Source organism: Ceratocystis lukuohia (assembly GCF_044167205.1).
Source record: "Ceratocystis lukuohia strain C4212 chromosome Unknown Supercontig8_pilon, whole genome shotgun sequence".
Classification (NCBI taxonomy): domain Eukaryota; kingdom Fungi; phylum Ascomycota; class Sordariomycetes; order Microascales; family Ceratocystidaceae; genus Ceratocystis; species Ceratocystis lukuohia.
The window spans coordinates 766,790-785,428 of NW_027263527.1; the positions used below are offsets into that span (position 1 = coordinate 766,790).

At 49.1% G+C, this 18,639-nt stretch overlaps 5 protein-coding genes across 5 annotated transcripts; 4 read left to right on the forward strand and 1 right to left on the reverse strand.

Annotated features, from left to right (window-relative positions):
- Positions 1-2,501: 2,501 nt before the first annotated feature.
- Positions 2,502-3,524, forward strand: HOO65_080186 (1-phosphatidylinositol phosphodiesterase; the record flags this gene model as incomplete). Its single annotated transcript, XM_071001503.1, has 1 exon — positions 2,502-3,524. One exon carries the CDS (start codon positions 2,502-2,504, stop codon positions 3,522-3,524), a length of 1,023 nt encoding a protein of 340 aa, XP_070856416.1.
- Positions 3,525-8,169: 4,645 nt separating this feature from the next.
- On the forward strand, positions 8,170-9,189 carry HOO65_080187 (1-phosphatidylinositol phosphodiesterase; the record flags this gene model as incomplete). Its single annotated transcript, XM_071001504.1, has 1 exon — positions 8,170-9,189. The coding sequence occupies one exon, from the start codon at positions 8,170-8,172 to the stop codon at positions 9,187-9,189; it is 1,020 nt and encodes a 339-aa protein (XP_070856417.1).
- Positions 9,190-10,449: 1,260 nt separating this feature from the next.
- On the reverse strand, positions 10,450-11,339 carry HOO65_080188 (gtp-binding protein ypt2; the record flags this gene model as incomplete). The annotated part of the gene is made up of 3 exons (XM_071004367.1): positions 10,450-10,760; positions 10,832-11,099; positions 11,310-11,339. 3 exons carry the CDS (start codon positions 11,337-11,339, stop codon positions 10,450-10,452), a joined length of 609 nt encoding a protein of 202 aa, XP_070856418.1.
- Positions 11,340-12,438: 1,099 nt separating this feature from the next.
- On the forward strand, positions 12,439-14,721 carry HOO65_080189 (ATP synthase regulation protein nca2; the record flags this gene model as incomplete). Its single annotated transcript, XM_071004182.1, has 2 exons — positions 12,439-12,455; positions 12,558-14,721. The coding sequence occupies 2 exons, from the start codon at positions 12,439-12,441 to the stop codon at positions 14,719-14,721; spliced, it is 2,181 nt and encodes a 726-aa protein (XP_070856419.1).
- A 1,401-nt stretch (positions 14,722-16,122) lies between these two features.
- On the forward strand, positions 16,123-17,498 carry HOO65_080190 (Fatty acid hydroxylase; the record flags this gene model as incomplete). Its single annotated transcript, XM_071004287.1, has 4 exons — positions 16,123-16,136; positions 16,376-16,481; positions 16,561-16,704; positions 16,851-17,498. The coding sequence occupies 4 exons, from the start codon at positions 16,123-16,125 to the stop codon at positions 17,496-17,498; spliced, it is 912 nt and encodes a 303-aa protein (XP_070856420.1).
- Between the last annotated feature and the right edge of the window lie 1,141 nt (positions 17,499-18,639).

Sequence of the window (18,639 nt, forward strand, 5' to 3'; positions counted from 1 at the left end):
CTTGCGCCAGCCTGTCAACAACGCTGTGCGCCGCCACAGTGGGCCAGAGATAGCCATCAGGAGCTTCCAAATGTCTTCTGGAAGAAACGATATTGTGAGGACCAAGATCATCTACCCATCTGTGCTGCTGGACAATGGATCTGTCTATTTCCGATGCTATCGCCCAGGAAACAAGAAATAGAGTGTTTGGCGTGGCTGTTCCAATTTTGAGAGGGGCTGCCATTGCAGGTCTTGCGCGGTCCTTTCCAACTCAACTCTTTCAAGCTATGGAATTTATTGCTGACGCGATGCTGCCTGAGAAGATTACCTCGAGCCATCATCGGCCAGGCCAACTCATCTGTCGAGACCTTGCAATCAAGCCGAGCGCCATATAAGCTGGGCTCTTGCTGCCGAGGCATCAGGCTAGACCCGTCTAAGCCACTACGAGACCCGTTTTATCTCTCTAGAGCTGGCTCAGCTTTTCTTCTTAAGTCCACTTTATAAGCAATATTTCCTAGCTATTAGTGATAAAACAGAGGTGTATGAGAGAGAGAGAACACGTCTATTGTGCTCGCAGCAGCTGTACAATACCTTTTATAGCCACCTGGCTGATGCAGCCCCAAGAAGCACAGACTCCGCCACGGTTTTTGCCTGCAGCCACAGCCAGCGTGAGTTTATTGAAACACCGCTGCGGTGTCCGCGGCGGTGTCCGCAGCGACGCTACAGCCAGCCAATAGTAGAAATCTCAATTGTGCCAGCGCCCACGCCAGCATTCCCTCTAAGAGCCATCGGTGAAGCTCTTGAAATCCGGATGCCGATTACGAAATGACTCGGCAGCACTAGGGGAGAAAGGTTCCCGCTCCGGCTAGCAATTGTCCTAGAATGGCCTAGAGAAATAATCCCACCATGTGCTGCAGCACATTGTAGTGCATCATTGGGTTAGCGTGAGATGCGGTCTTCCCGAAAGAGCCTAGAGGCTACCTCCTAAAATCCGTGCCTTTATTTACACGCGGGAGTGGGATGATGTGCCAGGCTTCAAGTAACGCGATCAGCGCAACAGCTCAATGCATAGCAGCTCTCCATTGACTGGCTTTTAGTGTATAAAACAGGAATTGCTACCGACTACCAACTTCCCTGCCACAAGGATTTCAGGCACATATTAGCGACCTGCGGGGATAGGAAACAGTTGGACTTGGCTGCGGGCGGGTTTAACAAATCCCTCCGCTTTGTCATATAGTTGCTATATATACTGCCCTCGGTCCAAATTGCAGCCATGTTACCAATAAATCTGTCAATAAAGCATCAGAATCTCGTCTCGCAGGGACTGCTTTGGCACTTAGACCGACTCGGGTTGCCAATCTAGGACTCGCACCCACAAAGCGCATCTAACGTTGCTCAATACCATAGCCCATTCGTACCAAAGAACCATGTATATGTATGCCCCAGAACGGACGAACATAAACAGGAAAAGCGACAACGGGTGCATCATAGCTACAAACTAGTGCCGCCAGCCACCATCGGCCCAAATACCGCACCCCATTGACACATTTTAATACTAGCTGCAGCAGCTTCAAAAGCCTCCCCACACCCAGCATCGCCACAGTCGTGAAGGATTGGAGAGGGGAAGAGAGATAAGATACAGTTGACTAAATCGGGCTTTGCGAGAGCACGGCTAGTTGTAGGGGTCTTTTTCGTGTGTCCAAACGCTCATGTCCTGGCAAGATATATGTCTGGGACTCTCAATACAGCCGCTGTCACCAGATCCCATTATTTACAAAGACATCACTAGTTTCTAGTTGTGCCAGGGCTCTCCCAACTGTAATCAGGGGCAGGCAAGTAGCCTCCCACCCTGCTGGTGTTGGTGTTTCTGCCTGTCAAAAGCCCTAATTCCGCTTCCCCTTGGCCCCTGCAAGATCCTTTTCTTCTCGTAGAAATCACAGGGTATATAAAGTTACACCTGGGGGGCCTAGGATACGCCATATGCCATCTAACAAAGGTGGCCTGCTAGCCGTAAATATAGGGTTCTCGGGTTGCCAAAACGAATGCAATACAGTGGTGCTAGGGCCATCATAACGTTTCAATAGCAAAGAAACCATCTGGACGTTATGCAGCGTTTCCCAAGTCCCCCAATTCGAACTTTACTTAGAATTGCAACCCATGACATTTCTGATCCTGACGGTTGGGCCATGTCTAATATTAACCCTTTTAGGTCTCTTTCATGATTTTAAAATCTAATGCCTATGCTTCCAAAGGACAATAAAAAGGGTCCTACGGGTTCTCTCGAGGCACTTATAGTTATCGCCGGATGACATCAACCACATGAAGTCGGCAAAGCAGTAAAGCCATAATCCATATATTTATACAACAGCATCCGCCTACTCTAGCCGAGCCTCCACACTTCTCTCTGCTTTCACTCGGCCATCTTCATTGATCTTGTTTTGTCTCATCCTCTTCCATCTCGCCCCCATCCCTGAAGCGTCCCGGCACCCCGTATCATATCTGCTTGTTTACCCGCCGCTGAAATGCGCTTCTCTCTCGTTACGGCACTAGCTTTTCTAGGCCTAAGCTATGCTGGCAGCTTCGGAGGCGTCACCGACGATTGGTCTTTTGATCTTCACCATACCCAAAACCCCGACTGGATGAGCGCCTTGGATGATGATGTTTCCCTATCACTGCTGTCCATTCCTGGAACTCACAATTCAATGAGCCACAAGCAAGATGGCAATATGTTGCAAACCCAAATCCACACACTACAGGCCCAACTTGATGCTGGCATTAGATATATCGACATTAACTGTCGCGCCTACGGCGACGATCTTATGATATACTATGGGAAAAGCCCCACCGGCTATCGTGTTGAGGATGTCTTGACCATTCTTTTCAACTTTCTCAAGGATCACCCCCGCGAGACTATCCTCCTACGTATAAAGAAGGGCAAGTTTCGCCAAAGATCCAAAGATTTTGTCGAGCTCCTGTCCAAGCATCTGACTCCTAATGCGGCTCCTGGTAATCTTGTGGCCCAACGTGTCTTCTCCAAGGGCGACGACGGCATCGCCGCCGTCCCTACCCTTGGCGAGGTTCGCGGCAAGGTTTTTATCCTGCAGGACTTCAAGACCAAAATCTCTGGCCGCTATGGCCTCCCCTGGAAGTCCTCTGCAATGTCCGTCCATGATCCCAAGGTCTCCATTGGCAGCAGCCCCCGTGTCTTAGGGATAAAATGGAATCATATCGAAAAACATATCCAATCCATATCTCAGAAAAGTTCTGGCCCGCTAGGCATTACCTATACTTCTGTTGTTTTTGGTGCTAATCCCATTCTTACTGCTACTGGCTATGATCCTAAGGACCAAGGCATCAACAAGTACCTTGGTGATTTCCTCGAACAGAGAAACGGCGCTTCCACAGATAACCCCGCTAAGAAGCGCGTCGGCATCATCGTCATGGACTTCCCTGGCAAGATTCTTGTCGAGAACATCATTAAGCTTAATAAAGTCTACCAGACTGCTGTCCCTCATGCCAGACGTGCCCTCACTCCCGAGGCTTGATGCCATGCCCAGCCCTAGCTCAAGCTCTGGTCCTTATATCCCACTTGCTGAGAAGCTTCTATATCCTTCTCCCCAAACTCCCACAACAAAGAGGACGAGATCTTGAGTTTATGATTGCTCTTCTAGACAGGAGACGTAAAGCCTACATGACTAATGATACCCCTGACAAGCATTCGTTATAGAGTTAGACCAAAATCGATAATAATACACGTACATAGTGCATCCTATACACCAAATGTTTTTTCTTCCAGCAAATAACGTCAATGATAAGCGAATGCACCAACTATGCGAATGTAACAGTAAATATTAGGAGGACATCCTGAATGTCCTGTGAAGAAGAGGAAGAAGGAATAAGTGATTATTGAGGTTATTCTATGTCTATCTAAGTCTAGTCCGAGGGACGGATCTCAGCCGGTTTATATATCCATCACTACCATGTTCTAGATCAAGGACTTTGGCCTTGGAAGAAGACCCTTGATGTTTGATGCTAACCCTAACGTTTGGACGAACTGGATCAGGGTCAGCAATCTTGGTAACCCTGACTTAGGTTACTGACAGAATGCACCAAAAATATCGACCCTCAAGACAAAACAGAGCATAAAAACACAACAAAACATCTAATCACTTGAAACCAAGTGTTATGCTTTTCTGTAGACACTGTAGCAGCTTTTTGACAAGTTCTTGAATTATGGCCAGCCTTACCACAAGTTCCACACTGCCTTACCCTCGCTAGTCCCGACCTTCCCCGACCACCACTCTGGGATAATTCTGCCATCACCTGTGCATCAACGTCTTGCTGATCAATCTCACTCCTTTCCTCATCTATAGTCATCTCCCCTCTATTCCGTAGCTTGGTCCTTTTTGTTCTATGGCGCCTGCTAAGGGTCTCATTTCCCTGTCGAAGGATCTGGACCTCAGACTTCAACAAGGTGTTCTGGCACATTGTTGTGATCATTCCTTTTGAAAATGACTTAAGTGCCTGGATAATTGATGTTGGGGATCTGCTTTGATGCCTTCTAACTCGCTTTTCAAGATATTCAGATTGAGAATTAGCTTCTAGCACTGTCTTTGGCGTCTTGGAAACCCAAGGGTCAGGGAGGCCGGCCTCCTCCTCGATCGGTGTTGGAGTCTGTAGCTGCACGTCAAGCTTAGATGTCATACTTTCTGGATCTAAAGGAATGATTCCAGCGCCTCTACAACCCCCCTCAATATTGCTTTCCATCATAGCTGCTTGGTAGGCAGCATAAAAAGCCAGAAAGAAATCAGTCTTAGAAACATGGGCTATCAAGCACCTGATTAGATGCTCAATTTCTCAGCCCTAGGCCTTCTTAAGTGGCCCAAAGCACCTGAAGTCAAGAGTCTGAAGTAGGTGAGAGTAATGAGCTGGCATACAAAGTGTGATGATGTGGTTGTCTTCACAATATTTCTCAAAATCGACTGAGTGGTGGCTTTCATGCCCATCAACAATAAGAAGCCAATAGTGACTGTTTGATCAGGCTCTTGCATGGTGATTGAAGTGCTTGAGCCACTTAAGACCTGTATCATTGCCGGTCTACACATTATGAGTCGTGGCAATAGCCCAATCCCCTGGCAGGTTACTTTCTCAGTACCAGCTGGAGAGGTGATATTGGCCCACAACCATGATGAGTGGTGTGACTGCCTAGCCTTCAGCATTAATCGCCTGAATAACTGTGACCCATTCCTGGTTTCCAGGCTGCAATGATTTAGCCTTTCCACGCCTTTCTATACCTGTAATGACGATTCCACTTGCAATCACACCCATCATAAAGCCAAGTCTCATCAAAGTTGTAGACATCAGTGAGGCTGATACTGTATTTTGCAATTGTGCTGTCCACAAGCGTGAACCAAGTGTGAATAATAGCTGGAACTTCGCATTTAGCCCTCTTGTAGTCGTATCTATGATTAAAACATGCCTTGAGGTGTGGCTGTCGCTTGACAAAGTTGGAAGCCCAGCGCTTGCCGACGCGTGACGCGTCGCAGTCAGCGAGCAGTTGGTTGGCCATTTCTTCAACACTACATATTTGTAGGGGATACCTTTGTGAATCCAAGTCAAGAATGAACTTGACAATGACCTGCTCCTCTAGATCAGATAGTCTGTGTGAGTTGGGGGTGGTATTGTGTCGACATTGAATTCCATTCTGTTGGCGATGAAGGGCATGATAATCCACCTGTTGTAGTCTTGCAGAAGGTCGGCGACCTAATTCCGGGTTAGTTTGAAGGGCCTGAAGAATGAGAACAATATTAGCCTCATTTTTTGGTTGTGCCATGTTTTTTGGTGGACAAATCGTCAATTGGATGTGAAGATGAGAGATTGGAAGATTTTTGGTGCATTCGCTCATCATTGACGTCATAGTACCAAGTGCTCGTCTTTAGTGTGAACCATCCCTTTACTTTCCTTTTGCTCCCACTTCAACTCCATTGCTCTTCTTGCCCTCGGAGCATGACATCATGGCACACGACAGTGAGTAGTCAGGGTGTGTACGGAATTTGCGTTGCTACAAGTTGCGGACGAGGGGGTGAAAGACCGCTCCTGCAACTCACAGCTTTCCGACAGACGTACATGACGGCAATGTGTCGAGAAAAGTCCAGACACGGCTAATACCAACGGCCACCACACGCAGAAAAGTGAGACGAGTGCACCCAAGACCAGGCAAAACATTACGCAGGAGAAGCATGTGCAAGGAGGGATGGATAAGGAAGTACGTTAAATACAAGGCCCCGCAAGGGAATTAGTTAAGCCTACTGCAAACCTAGGTCTGGGTGAAGAGCCGCAAATACGTATCGGTAGGCATGCATACCCGAGGGCTTGCGCAACATGGATAGTGACTTCTTCGTTTTGCCTCCATTCAGGGCACCCATAGTATACAGTCACCGCCAACGCGCAGTAGCTAGAGGCCCTAGGTCTTTGGCGTATCATTCTCTATACCATTATTCAGCCCCTTGCTTTCTCTTTCCTTCAGTCAGCGTCCCTCCCTTCTATCAGCCTGCTTCAGTGTGACCATTCGCGGCATAGAGCGTACCACCCGCTGGAAATATTCACCTTCCTTCATCTCTCTGCCTACAAGTTCTTGCGGTAGGTCGCCATAGATCCTCGCATCGCCGAAGTAAACGCTCGGGCTGCTTTTAATAGCTATATAGCGTCTTGCTACAAGGGTTTCTAAAAGCTTAGCGATCTAAGATTGTCACGTCACAAGAGTAGGAAAACAAGCAGTCCAACTATTGTTCTGCCTCGATACTACCCCAGGCCTTCAGCTGGTCGGGTACTCTCTGGTTGGAGTTCCACTCCTAGCCCACTAACCATATATGTGTTGCTATTAGTCTAGGCCGGTCTAAGTGCCGGTGCGCCACGAGCAAATTTTCTTGTTCATTCCCTGAAAACTGCCCAACCCAGGTTTTCAAGCGCAATTTCATGTCTATCTATCAGCATCCATTAACTTAGGTTTCCCCAAGTATCGAGAACATACAGAAGGCGCAATGGCCGAAAGGAAAGCCCGTGTCTATATCTGCTACACGTTATCCTAGCGGTGGCAGTGACGGCAAAGCATTGGGGGCCACTGGTGCTGCCATTGCTTAGTTTACACATTGCCCCAGATGCTGCTCGTCCAACATAGCAAAAGTGTCGGCTACAGGACTGGAAAAGAAGGACGACTGCCACAAGACACAGAGACGCTCCGTCTCTAAGAGCCCAAGTTCTTCTCAGGTTGAAATGAACGCAGAAACGCTACGAAACCTAGGAGTTGGCAAAAGAGAACAAGAGAAAAGCAGTCTGCAATAAGCCCTAAGCACATCCAAGAAGGCGTCTATTTTCTGCTCAGCTGCGCCAACTTGCTTTACTAGGATGATTGCCCGAGGGCCGAGCTGAGTAGAAATCACTCGCCAGTCCTGCTGTCTTTCGCGTCCATCTTTGTGTATAGTTCCGTCTCTGTTCCGTCTCCGTTTCATCTCACTGCTTATTATTATAGAGGGGGCATTCATTTTCGCGTGTTGCCTTCCTTTGCAATCTAGATAGCACTGCTTAGCGCGACCCGCATTCCCGCCCCCAAAGCTTAAGACTCGCATTACCAAGAACAGGCCAAGAGCTAAGCGCGCTATAGATCCCCGAGGCCAGTACGTTACCTCTGCTGACCCAGCTTTAGGATCAACTATTTCACACCCCTGTTCCTAGCTTCGCCGTACAAGAAACCTACCTAGTCTAGCGATTCTGTGCAAAGAGTCAAGATGCTAGATTAGGACTCTAACATGGACCTTGCCATCACTAAGATTAATCGCTTCCCTGGAAACGCCGTAGATTCATGCTAACAACAGTCTTTGCTTGATATCCTCTCTCAGAGATCAAGCCAGAGGCCAAGAGCGATGGTCGAAGAGCATCTATGTATGTTTCTCAAGCGGACCGTCGGTCTATCATGATAGCCACCGCCAGATGCCCACAAGGCCAAGTCAAGTCAACATAACCAGACAAGTATCAACTATTAATACGTCGACATGTCTCCCTTCTCAAGGTCTCAATACTTCTCTTTCCATCCATCAGCCTCTCCTGATTAATCTTCTTCTCTGCTTTTCTATCGCCTCCGACCTCTAGGGACGTCTTGCTTGATATCGACATCTGCTAGTTGTCACTGCCAATATGCGCTTCTCTGCTGTCTTCACCGCCTTGGCCTCCGTGGCCTTGTGCCATGCTGGCACCTTTAACGGTTTTACTGATGCTTGGTCTTTTGACTTGGCTGACACCCAAAACCCTGACTGGATGAGCAGCCTGGCCGACAACATTCCTCTTTCAATGTTGTCTATTCCCGGAACTCACAATTCCATGACGCACAAACTCAAGGACGATGATCTGCAGGGCCAAAATACCCCTCTGGATACCCAGCTCAATGCAGGCATCAGATACTTCGACATTAGTGTCCGTTGTATGATAACTGATATCTGGGTCTATCATGGAGGGACTTTTACCAGCTATAATATCGAACAAGTGTTGTCTACTCTTTTCGATTTCCTCGATAACCACCCCAAAGAAACCGTCATCCTGCGTATCCGCAAGGGAAGCCTCTTGGACAGCCAGCAAAACTTCCTTCACTTCTTGACCAAACATCTTGTTCCTGGCACGCCTCTTGGCGATCGTGCAGTCGACCGTGTCTTCTCCAAGGGCACCGACGGCATCACCGCCGTCCCTACCCTTGGCGAGGTTCGCGGCAAGGTTTTTATCCTACAAGACTTCAAGACCAATATCCCCGGCCGCTATGGTCTCCCCTGGGACTCCCCTGCTATTTCCTCCTACAATTTCAAGGTCACTCTCGGCACCATTTTGATAAAGCTGAAATGGCGCGCTGTCCAGGCCTTTATCGAGGCCATTCCCTCAACAAGCCGCGAGACGTTGTCCATCACCCACACCACTGTTAGCGCTGGTGCCAAGCCCATTGAGATTGCTGCTAGCCACGGTCGTGTCGAGGGTCTGAACAAGCGTCTGGGTGATTACCTCTGGAACAAAAACAGAATGCCCGCCAGTGTTCCTTCCACAAATCGTATTGGCGTTGTTGCTATGGATTTCCCTGGTAAATTCCTCGTGGAGTATATTATCAATCTAAACAATATTCACCAAGTTTCCTCCCCCCCTCTTGCCGGCGTTGCCCCCGGCATTAGAATGTGATATCCCGGGTCTCTCAGCATTTTGACTTCCATATAGTGCAGCTAGACAAAAATAGACTATCTTAATCAACCCAGTTCTCATTTCTCGTTAACATGAAGCTACCATCGTCTCCCAGTTCTAATTCCAGTCCCCATCACTAAATGTCTTGGATATACTCTTTACTCCCCCTCTTCCCCTTTAGTACGACATCTAGTACATGAAAAAGGTTCAACACAGGCACAGCTACACTCTTAACTAAAATGCCAGCAGCCACTACACATTAAAAGTGAAAGCTGTATATTAAATAGAAGCTAGTCAAAGAACCAGCAAAACTCCAGACCAGACCAAAGAGAACAACAGAACAGGAGGAAAACAAAAATGACATGCAGGCAAGGCCGTTGCTGTAAAGAGAAGTAGGAGAGGTTGAGAAAGAAGAGGAAAAACATGTACAGTAACAATGACCAACCAGGTCATCTGACAGCAGCTAGCTATTCTCGGAGCCCCGTAGCGAGACAGCGGGGACTGGGCAGACAGGCATACAAAGACGCAGCAGAAAGACTAGGAGAGGGGGGAAAAGACCAAGAACGAATCCGACGTAGGACGAGGGAATAAAGCAAATACACAAAGAGAACAGAAAAAAAAAAGGCCAGACACAAACTAAAGGTAACAGCAAAAGATATCAACACCAACAAAAAATAGGAAAGAAAAGATGAGAGGGATACAGACAAAACAAGACTGCCAATCAGCTTTTGGCATGAAGCTGTCGCCGTTCCTATTCCTCTGTTCCCGTAGCTGTCCCTCTCACCGTCGCCTCGTTCGTCCTTCTGCTATGACGTCACACATCCTCGCACACTCATAGCCTGCGTCGTTGCCAACATCCCCTCCCCCGTCTGTCTCTCTTTTGGCCTTACCATTCCCAAATCTTCTATTGGCAGTCTTTTATTTATAAGGCTGCTGATATTCCGTAGATTTAAGACAGGGCATTCCATGACTTGGTTCTTGTTTCTCCTTTTTTGAAGAGAGCTGGCTGTCGGCAAGACTTGCGTCTGGTTGGTCGTTTGGTTGGTCGTTTGGTTGGTCGGTCATCGTCATCGTCAAGGTGGCATGGGTCGTATTGTTGAGATAGGAGTGGGGGAGATGGAGGAAGGGAGAGAAAGATGAAGAGGGAGAATAGAGGAAATAGTTCTTTGGAATGGCTGCGACTTTCCGTGATAAGAGAGTAGAGACAATGGTCGACCTGGGCTTCATTCAACGGGCCCCTTCTAGTCTCTCTCAACCGTTCTAGCAGCAGCCGCCACCCTTGGCGTTGGACTCGCTGACATTAACACCACCCGACGACTCTTTTTCGTTCTTGGAATTGTCTACCAGGCGCTTCTTGATATCGGCAGCAAGGCTATAAAAGGCATTGTCGATGTTTATGTTACTCTTTGCTGAGACCTCTAGGAAAGGAATGCCCAGTTCGTCGGCTAGGGCCTGACCACGCTCGGTAGACACAACACGCTTCTCTTCCCAGTCGCACTTGTTGCCGATCAGAATTTTGTTGACACCTTCGGTAGCGTGTTGTTCAACATTGTTGAACCAGGTGCGAATATCTATGCGGGGAGCAATATCCGGTTAGCATTTATGGGGAGACACAGAATAACAGAAGCACAGAAAAACCCACTGTTAAACGACCGCTCATCAGTCACGTCGTAGATCAACAAAATGCCCATAGCGCCACGGTAGTATGCTGTGGTAATAGTCCGGAAGCGCTCCTGGCCAGCAGTGTCCCAAATCTGCAGCTTTACACGCTTGCCATCGAGCTCGATTGTCCGGATCTTGAAGTCAATACCAATGGTTGTAATGAACGAAGGGGTAAAGGAGTCCTCGCTGAATCGTAACAGGCAGCAGGATTTGCCGACGCCTGAGTCGCCGATAAGCAGAAGCTTGATCTAGAGAAGAAAACTTGTGTTAGCTCTGAGCAAACAGTATGATCTAGTGGAGGTGGAAGCAAATAGGCTAAATAGCACAAAGCCAAAAAAAGATACAAGATAATGACGCTTATGAAGGCCAAAAGAGGGGCAAAAAGACAAAGGCAAAGCTAGCGACATAACCAGCCAGAAAAGCCCCGACCAGAGAGGGAGAACAAAAAAGAGGCTCACAAGGAAATCGTAGTTGCGGTTGCTAGCCATGATGGCAGATATATGGGCCCGTTCAAGGGTCTATGACAAGACTCGGAAGGGGGGGTGGTGAGGGGGAACAGCCAGGTGTACCAAGAGATCAAAGCAGATCGGGGTATCGAGAGTGGTTGGGGTTGTCCAACAGGTCGAATCGGGGAGGGAAATCGGGAGACCAATCTGTAAGCAAAAGATTTGGATATCGGGAAGTCGACTCAGCGATGAGAGTGTGTTGTGTATGGCAAGCCTTTTGGGAAGCGTCGCAGCGGCGAAGGCAGAGAAGAAGGCCGAACGCAAAAGCAAAACGAGAACAAAAAGCCGCAAGTTATCAATATAGACAACAGGCAGGATCAAATCGACTTGATTGTTGTTGTGGTTGCTATGTTGTTGTTTGTTGTGGAGAGAAAGATTAAGCAGATGATCAAGAAAGCGAAAGAAGACAAGGCTACAGTGAAAGAACACCAGAGTACGTACAAGTAAGGGTTAATTCGTGCTGTGCCAACTCGATGTGTCACTAGTCAAAAGTACCCAGTACCAGTCCATCTGATGTCCCTCCCACCCGCTAAAAAGGTACTATCTACTAAAATTCAGACCCTTGAATCTAGAGCCCCATTTACTACATTGCTACACTGCCGCCAAATAGAAGCCCGGCTCATTTTCACTGAGCGGCATTTGTACTCCCCGCAAATGGGATAGAGGCCTAGACTTGAATTAGGCCCAAGGCTTTATCAATGCGTTAGTGCTTTGGGGAAAGAATTAGGGGGGACAGACGCAAGAAGAGGGGAGATCACAAGCCAAAGGTAGACGAAAAAGCTCAGGGTTGGTTTTGAGGGCTAGTAGGAGTGACGTGTCTGAGTAACCCTAACAAGTCAACATCTTTGTCCCTCTCTTTTGTGGACCCCATCGAATTTCCCTGGTCTTGTTTCTGCCAAGCTAAGAGCTCCCCACTTATTCTCCCACTTTGGTCTCTTGTCTCTTCTCTGCCCTCTCTTCGTTGACATCACAGCTGCGAATCTACGGCTTCCCATAGTCAGTGACAGCAACACGGCAGCTTGATTGGCGAACTTGACAAAATCAGGCCAATTATTCCAGCAGGAATTGGCCCTTCTTAGCCATGTCCATAGTATCAGAGTGAGTCTCTTCTTCCTCCTACCTCCTCTTCTATCTCTCCTACTCCTCTTTCCCCGTCATAGCTAACCCCCTCCTGTTCCTCCATTCTCCCTCCACTCCCAGTCGCGTCCGCCAAATCGACGCTCAGCTAAACCGCATTCCACTCAACCCCCCACCAACACCTATCCACACACAAACCCACCCCCAGCTCCAATCACAAGCGCAGCCCGATTCATTCCATATAGCAACCGCTGCCTTTGAATCGCCGCGTGTCAACGAACTCTTACAGATTGCCAAAGATCTCTCTACTACATCGTCGTCGGCCCCGCAATTGTCAGCATGGAACATTGTGCAGCTTCTGGAGCAATCTGGTCTGCCAGACGCAGCCCCTTCATCAACTGCGGATCCAGACACGATAGCGACTGCTATCGCTTCGAAGAACCACTACGAGACCGAGATTGAGTGGCGTTTAGTGGCCAAAGCTGCCATTCAGACGTTTGGCCTGGTCATGGAAACCCTATTAGAAGAAAACATCAGTCTTGAAGATGACCTATGGTACTGGAATGAGCTTCTCAGCTCTTACCGGTCCAGCACCATCTATACTGTGCAGACCTCACCACTACGGCTCTGGGCTCTGACACAGGATGTTTACTCTGAGTCTAAACTTCGCTTCCAGAGCATGCAGGCCCAGGGTCTCGACAGCACGCTAGGACAATCCCGTGCTGCCTTCAACCTTGGCTGGAACCGCTTCTATGCCATCGTCAAAGACACCATCCACGAGCGCTCACTCCACGATGTACGCGGCAAGTTGATGACGCCGTTTGCCTTGTGCCAGGCTGAGGCGCGAAGTCGGCGCAAGCAGCTCAAGAGGATGCGTCAAATGACAGCCAGTGGCCTCGGCATGCTCATGGATGAAGGCCTTATCTTTGGCGACGGCGGGACCTTGAGTGCCACTGACGATAGAGCAAGCACCGAATCCGAGTCTGTCGACGACGCCATTGACTGGAAGGGCCCCGTCGAGCGAAGTGTGGCGCTGGTTGATATGGTTCTCAACCATGTTCTGTCCCTTGACACTAACGTGACCGAGTTTGAGGAAAAGGTATTCTCCGGTGTCGAAGAAGACCCGTGTCTTTCCTCATTTGACTCCCGTGACGCCACTGGACTGGCCACTGGGCCCTCAATAATAGCCAAGCGACTCGTAACCATCTTGCGTGATGGCCTACCGCGTCATAAGACACACACACGGAAGCTAGTACGGCAAAACGGCCGGCCTGGCCTGCTGGTACGCTACTGGCTGCCAGCTAGTATCGCTATCTTATCGTCAGGCGCCATTCTACGCGTGTTAACGAACCGCAAAGCCGAGCTGATTGAATGGGTGCAGGGCCTGGGGGAGACAGCGCGTGACTTTTACTTTAACTGGGTGGTTGAACCCATCACCAAACTAGTGCGCACAATCCGCCACGATGAGAAGAGCGAATTCGCGATTATGAGCCGTGACAGTCTTAAAGCGGATTTAGAAAGCCTAGAGCGCATGGTAGTTGATTTTGCCAAAGACAGGCCACAATTCGTGATCTCTGGGGCAGCAGCGGACAGTTATGAGCAAACAGCAATGGCCTCAGCAGCGCCACTGAGCGCAGCACAGATCGCTGACATTCAGGCTAAAGTCAGCGAGGGCGACGTGACGCCAGTTCTGCGAGCGTACGAGCAAAACATCCGACATCCGTTCAGCGGTACAATACGTGGCGATCTCGTGCGTGCGCTGCTAATCCAGATCCAGCAGACCAAGGTAGACCTCAAGGTGACCATTAGCGGCATTGACTCACTACTCAAGAGCCAAGAGCTGCTTTTTGGCTTCTTAGGCTTGACTCCGGGAATTCTTGTGACCGCCGCACTAGGACGCTACCTTGGCAGCATATTCTCTAGTGGTGGCCGGACAAGACAGACGGGAAACTCACGCAAGGCCGTCATGATCCTGCGCAACATCGACCGCATCCTAAGTGAAGCGCAGCCGATGGGTAGCGGCAATGGGAATGGCAACGGCAGTAACAGTGGCAGCAACGGTAGTGTTGATGGAAGCGACGTTCTATCTTACAAGGAGCACGGTCTCCTATTGTGTGAGATTCACGTGCTGCGCAACCTAGTGCATAGAGCCGGCCTACTGCCACGAGGCGAAATCTTAGAAAGCTTTTTGCAAGACATTGAAGCGCTCGCAAATGGCAAGATGGCAACACAAAAGGCAGCCTTAGAGCGCATCCGTTGGACATATGGACGTTGGATTCGGGCGTAGAATATAAAACACTGTGTATTAGGGTTTAGTGTAAAAAAAAGGTGCAGTGAAAAGACATCCGATGTTGCTGGGACATAAAACGTCGGTAAGGTGGTATAAAGGGCTAGGGTTATAATACACCACTTGAGAACTGTATACTTTGTTGGCGGCACTGACAAAGCAAAACACACGTAGGCACAAAACTTGAGGTTAGTTCTTAGAAACAAGAACATCAATCCAGGAGACAAAGCCCTGCATCCATATCATGTGGCTATCCTAGTTTTTTTCGTCTCCCTAGTCTCCTCCTTGTTGGTACCTTATCCGTAATAGGCTTGCGCTCAACTTCTCGACAAAATGGCACGATCGGATGGCTGACGATCCGAACAGAAAGATGGAAAAAAAGTGGCACGGCCATGGTATGGCTCCACGGCCACGGTTCCAGTGGGGGGAAGGGGCCGTGTCAATTTAAGCGCATGATGAACAAATAAGCAAGACAGGACGACGAAATCCAGAACAAACACGAATGCGAATACCAGGGGACAGAAAAGGGGTCTTTGTGGCGCTAAAGCAGCATGTTGAAGGATTGACAGGTTGAGATGTGGCGCTGGGAACGACAAGAACGTGGCTGAAAATCCGAATACGCGTGGGTGGGCCAATCGGAAAGGGAAAAGGCCAGGTTTGGTATGGATTAAAATGGAGATGAGATCGCTCGGAAGCCGGATGGCACTGGATGCGAGTGGCACGATTTGTAGGCGAGGGTCAGGCAGTTGTTTTTTAGCTAGTGACAGCTTCAATGGGGCTTATCCGGTAGCGCTTCTAGTGCTTTTCCCCCTATAGCAGCAGTAATTTAGTGGTACCCTGTAAAGTCTAGTGGAATGGTCCCTATGACTTGCTGCCTGGGGCACTTCCTGGTCAGACCTTATAACGTGTTGACTGATAAGACGTTTGGCCTGGCCTCCCCCCCCTGTAAATGCGCCCATAACGGGATTCCCTCGCAGGTCAGTTCAGTGCCAGCCAAGATGAGCTGATGGGATGGACAGCATCGAACTGACTAGCATTGACGTGCTCTTGTGTTCGCCCTGTTCCCCAACTTCTAAATTATGGTCGTCCTACAGCGACTTACTGATGGGCTTTGTTGTTGACTTGTTGATATTTCTGTGGTAGTTGGAGCAACAACGCTGGAAATTTCATATATATACTGGCACTGAAAAGCCTCCTTTTTTGATCCTTTACTTCATTTTTTTTAACTCCCTACTACTTTTTTATTCCTGGACTTCATTATCTTTTCTTTTCATTTTTGTTCTTATTTTATTTAATTTCTTTGTCTCCTTTCCTTTTCTTCCCTTCCTTTCTTCCATTTTTCTTTTCTTCGTCTCGGATTTCTCTCTTCACGAACGAACAACTAGAACAACTCTGCCCGCGATGTCATTACTTGCGTACGTCTCTTCCTCTTCCTCTTTGTCTCTCCTCATTTTCTCTGTTTAGCTTGTTATTCGAGAGGCCTGCTCCCATTTCCATCAATTCCTGCCGCCTATCGCCTGTCTCGGTCTCACCATCTCTGGCTCACATGCCAAAAAGGGGGACAAGAAAAATCAACACCACTGCACACGCACACGCCCGCGCACATATACACGACAATACAGACTCGATTAGCTAACTTTCCATTGCTCTGCAGAAACGCGACGTCCTTCGCGTACGCCCAGACGCAAAACTACCTGACCATTGTTGATGAGGTGGCCAAGTACAATGTACAGCTGAACTACATTGAGCGGCTGTGGGCGGTATGTCTATCTCTCTATCTTGATCTTGCCTTTCGCATCTACCTCACACGAAGCTAACATCCTATCTCTCTAATTCTAGGCCTGGTACCTCTGGATCGGCAACGACACGCTGGCCACTGGCCTCATGAGCTTCACCATGCACGAGATCTTCTACTTCGGCCGCAGTCTGCCATGGATCCTGATTGGCTGCATTCGGTACTTCGACAAGTATAAGCTGCAACCTGTAAGTCTCTCCTGTTATTGTTCTTGCCCCGACTTATTTGCTTCGGCCGACTTTCTGCGTCTCCCCTTGATTCTGGCCTAGGGAGATGCCAGTAATAGTAGATGCATGGCTCCGGCACATTAGCTAACCACTTCTCTTTGTTCCAGACTAAAATCCCCACCTGGAGGGAACAACTCAACTGTGCCGCCCTCGTCCTCGCTTCCCACTTCACTGTCGAGCTGCCCCAGATTTGGTTCTTCCACCCCATTGCTACTATGTGCGGCATGGAGTACGGTGTGCCTTTCCCCCCCTGGTGGAAGATCGCCTACCAGGTCTGCATTTTCTTCGTTATGGAGGACTTCTGGCATTACGTTCTACACCGCGCCCTCCACTACGGCCCTCTCTACAAAGCGATCCACAAGCTGCACCACTACTACTCGGCTCCCTTTGGTCTAGCCGCCGAGTACGCTTCGCCCATTGAAGTCATGCTGCTCGGTGTCGGTACCGTTGGCTCGCCTGCCCTGTGGGTCTACTTTACCAACGACCTGCACCTGTTCACCATGTACATCTGGATCATTGGCCGTCTCTTCCAGGCCGTTGACGCTCATTCTGGCTATGACTTCCCCTGGTCGCTGCACCACTTCCTGCCCTTCTGGGCCGGTGCCGAGCACCATGACGTGCACCACGAAAAGTTCATTGGCAACTACGCTTCGTCCTTCCGCTGGTGGGACAAGCTTCTGGATACCGAGGCCTCGGCTGATGCCCGGGCTGCTCGCCGTGAGAAGAAGCTGGCCAAGATGAAGAAGGCCCAGTAAAGAGAAGGGTAGTGACCGCAAATTGTGTGCTGTAAAAATCAACACCGCTTTGTTGTCTGGTCTGTTTGTGACCTGTATCTGTCTTGCGCTGCATTGCGGTCTGTTTCCCCTGCCTCATTTGCGCACCGTAGGACGCAGACCAAGTTTCACATTGCTTCATTTAGTTTTGTTTTTCTCTTTTACTTTATTTAAACCTCGGCTTTATTTAGATTTGGGCATGATGCTGTTATCTCTTCTCCTTTTTTCTAGTTGTAATAATAACTTGAATTCTTTTGTAAACCTACCCTGGCTCATATTGTTTTCTTCTCATTTCTTCGTCTTCGGCACACAGCACTCTGTTCCTGCCTTCTGAGCTGCTTGAGTCGCTAAGTCGCTCAGCGCACATGTCCCTTTGTCTTCTACTTCTGCGGATGCCATCTCACCGAAGTCTGCTGCGAGCATGTCGCACGTTTTGGCCAATTCTATGTCTTTTCCCGTGAGCCCACGCGGGGCATGTGTCGTCCAGCGGATGAAGACGGTGTTGTAGACCTGACGGTGGTGGTGTTAGAAATTTTCGCTTTTCCATAAGATGAAACCAGCAGTAACAGGAAAGGAACCTATGGGGAAGATGGACGAACATTGGACCATTCTGGGTGATGGTTGCGAAGCTTGCACTGTAGCGAGACAGCCGTCATGAAGTCCTAGATAAACAGGGCATGTAGTTAGATACACTTTCTTTCTTCCCGTCACCCTCCCTCGTACTTACCCATGCCTTCCCAAATGTCTTGAACTTGAACCCTCGCTCAACGCCGGACCTGTCCGCACTCAACCGCCACCTGCCTGCATCGCCCCCATCTTCTAGCAAGTGCCGGACCTGCGCCCGCAGCCCCTCGGCATCCTGGCCCTCCGCGAATATAGGCTGCAGGGTTGTGGGAATCGACATTTTAGACTGGGAGTTAGCGCTAGAACTGTATGCCCGTCTGGAAGCACCCCAATAAGCTGCTGGGCGTGTTAGAAAACCAGCTCTCGGGAGGGCTGTCGCACGTGTGAGCATGGATGAGAAATCGTTGCGTTACTTTGTCTTTTTCTTAATTGAGCCTATTGATCCACGGCTATTGTTTTCATGAACGATCAATCTTCGCTTGTTGTCCTTGTGCGAGAA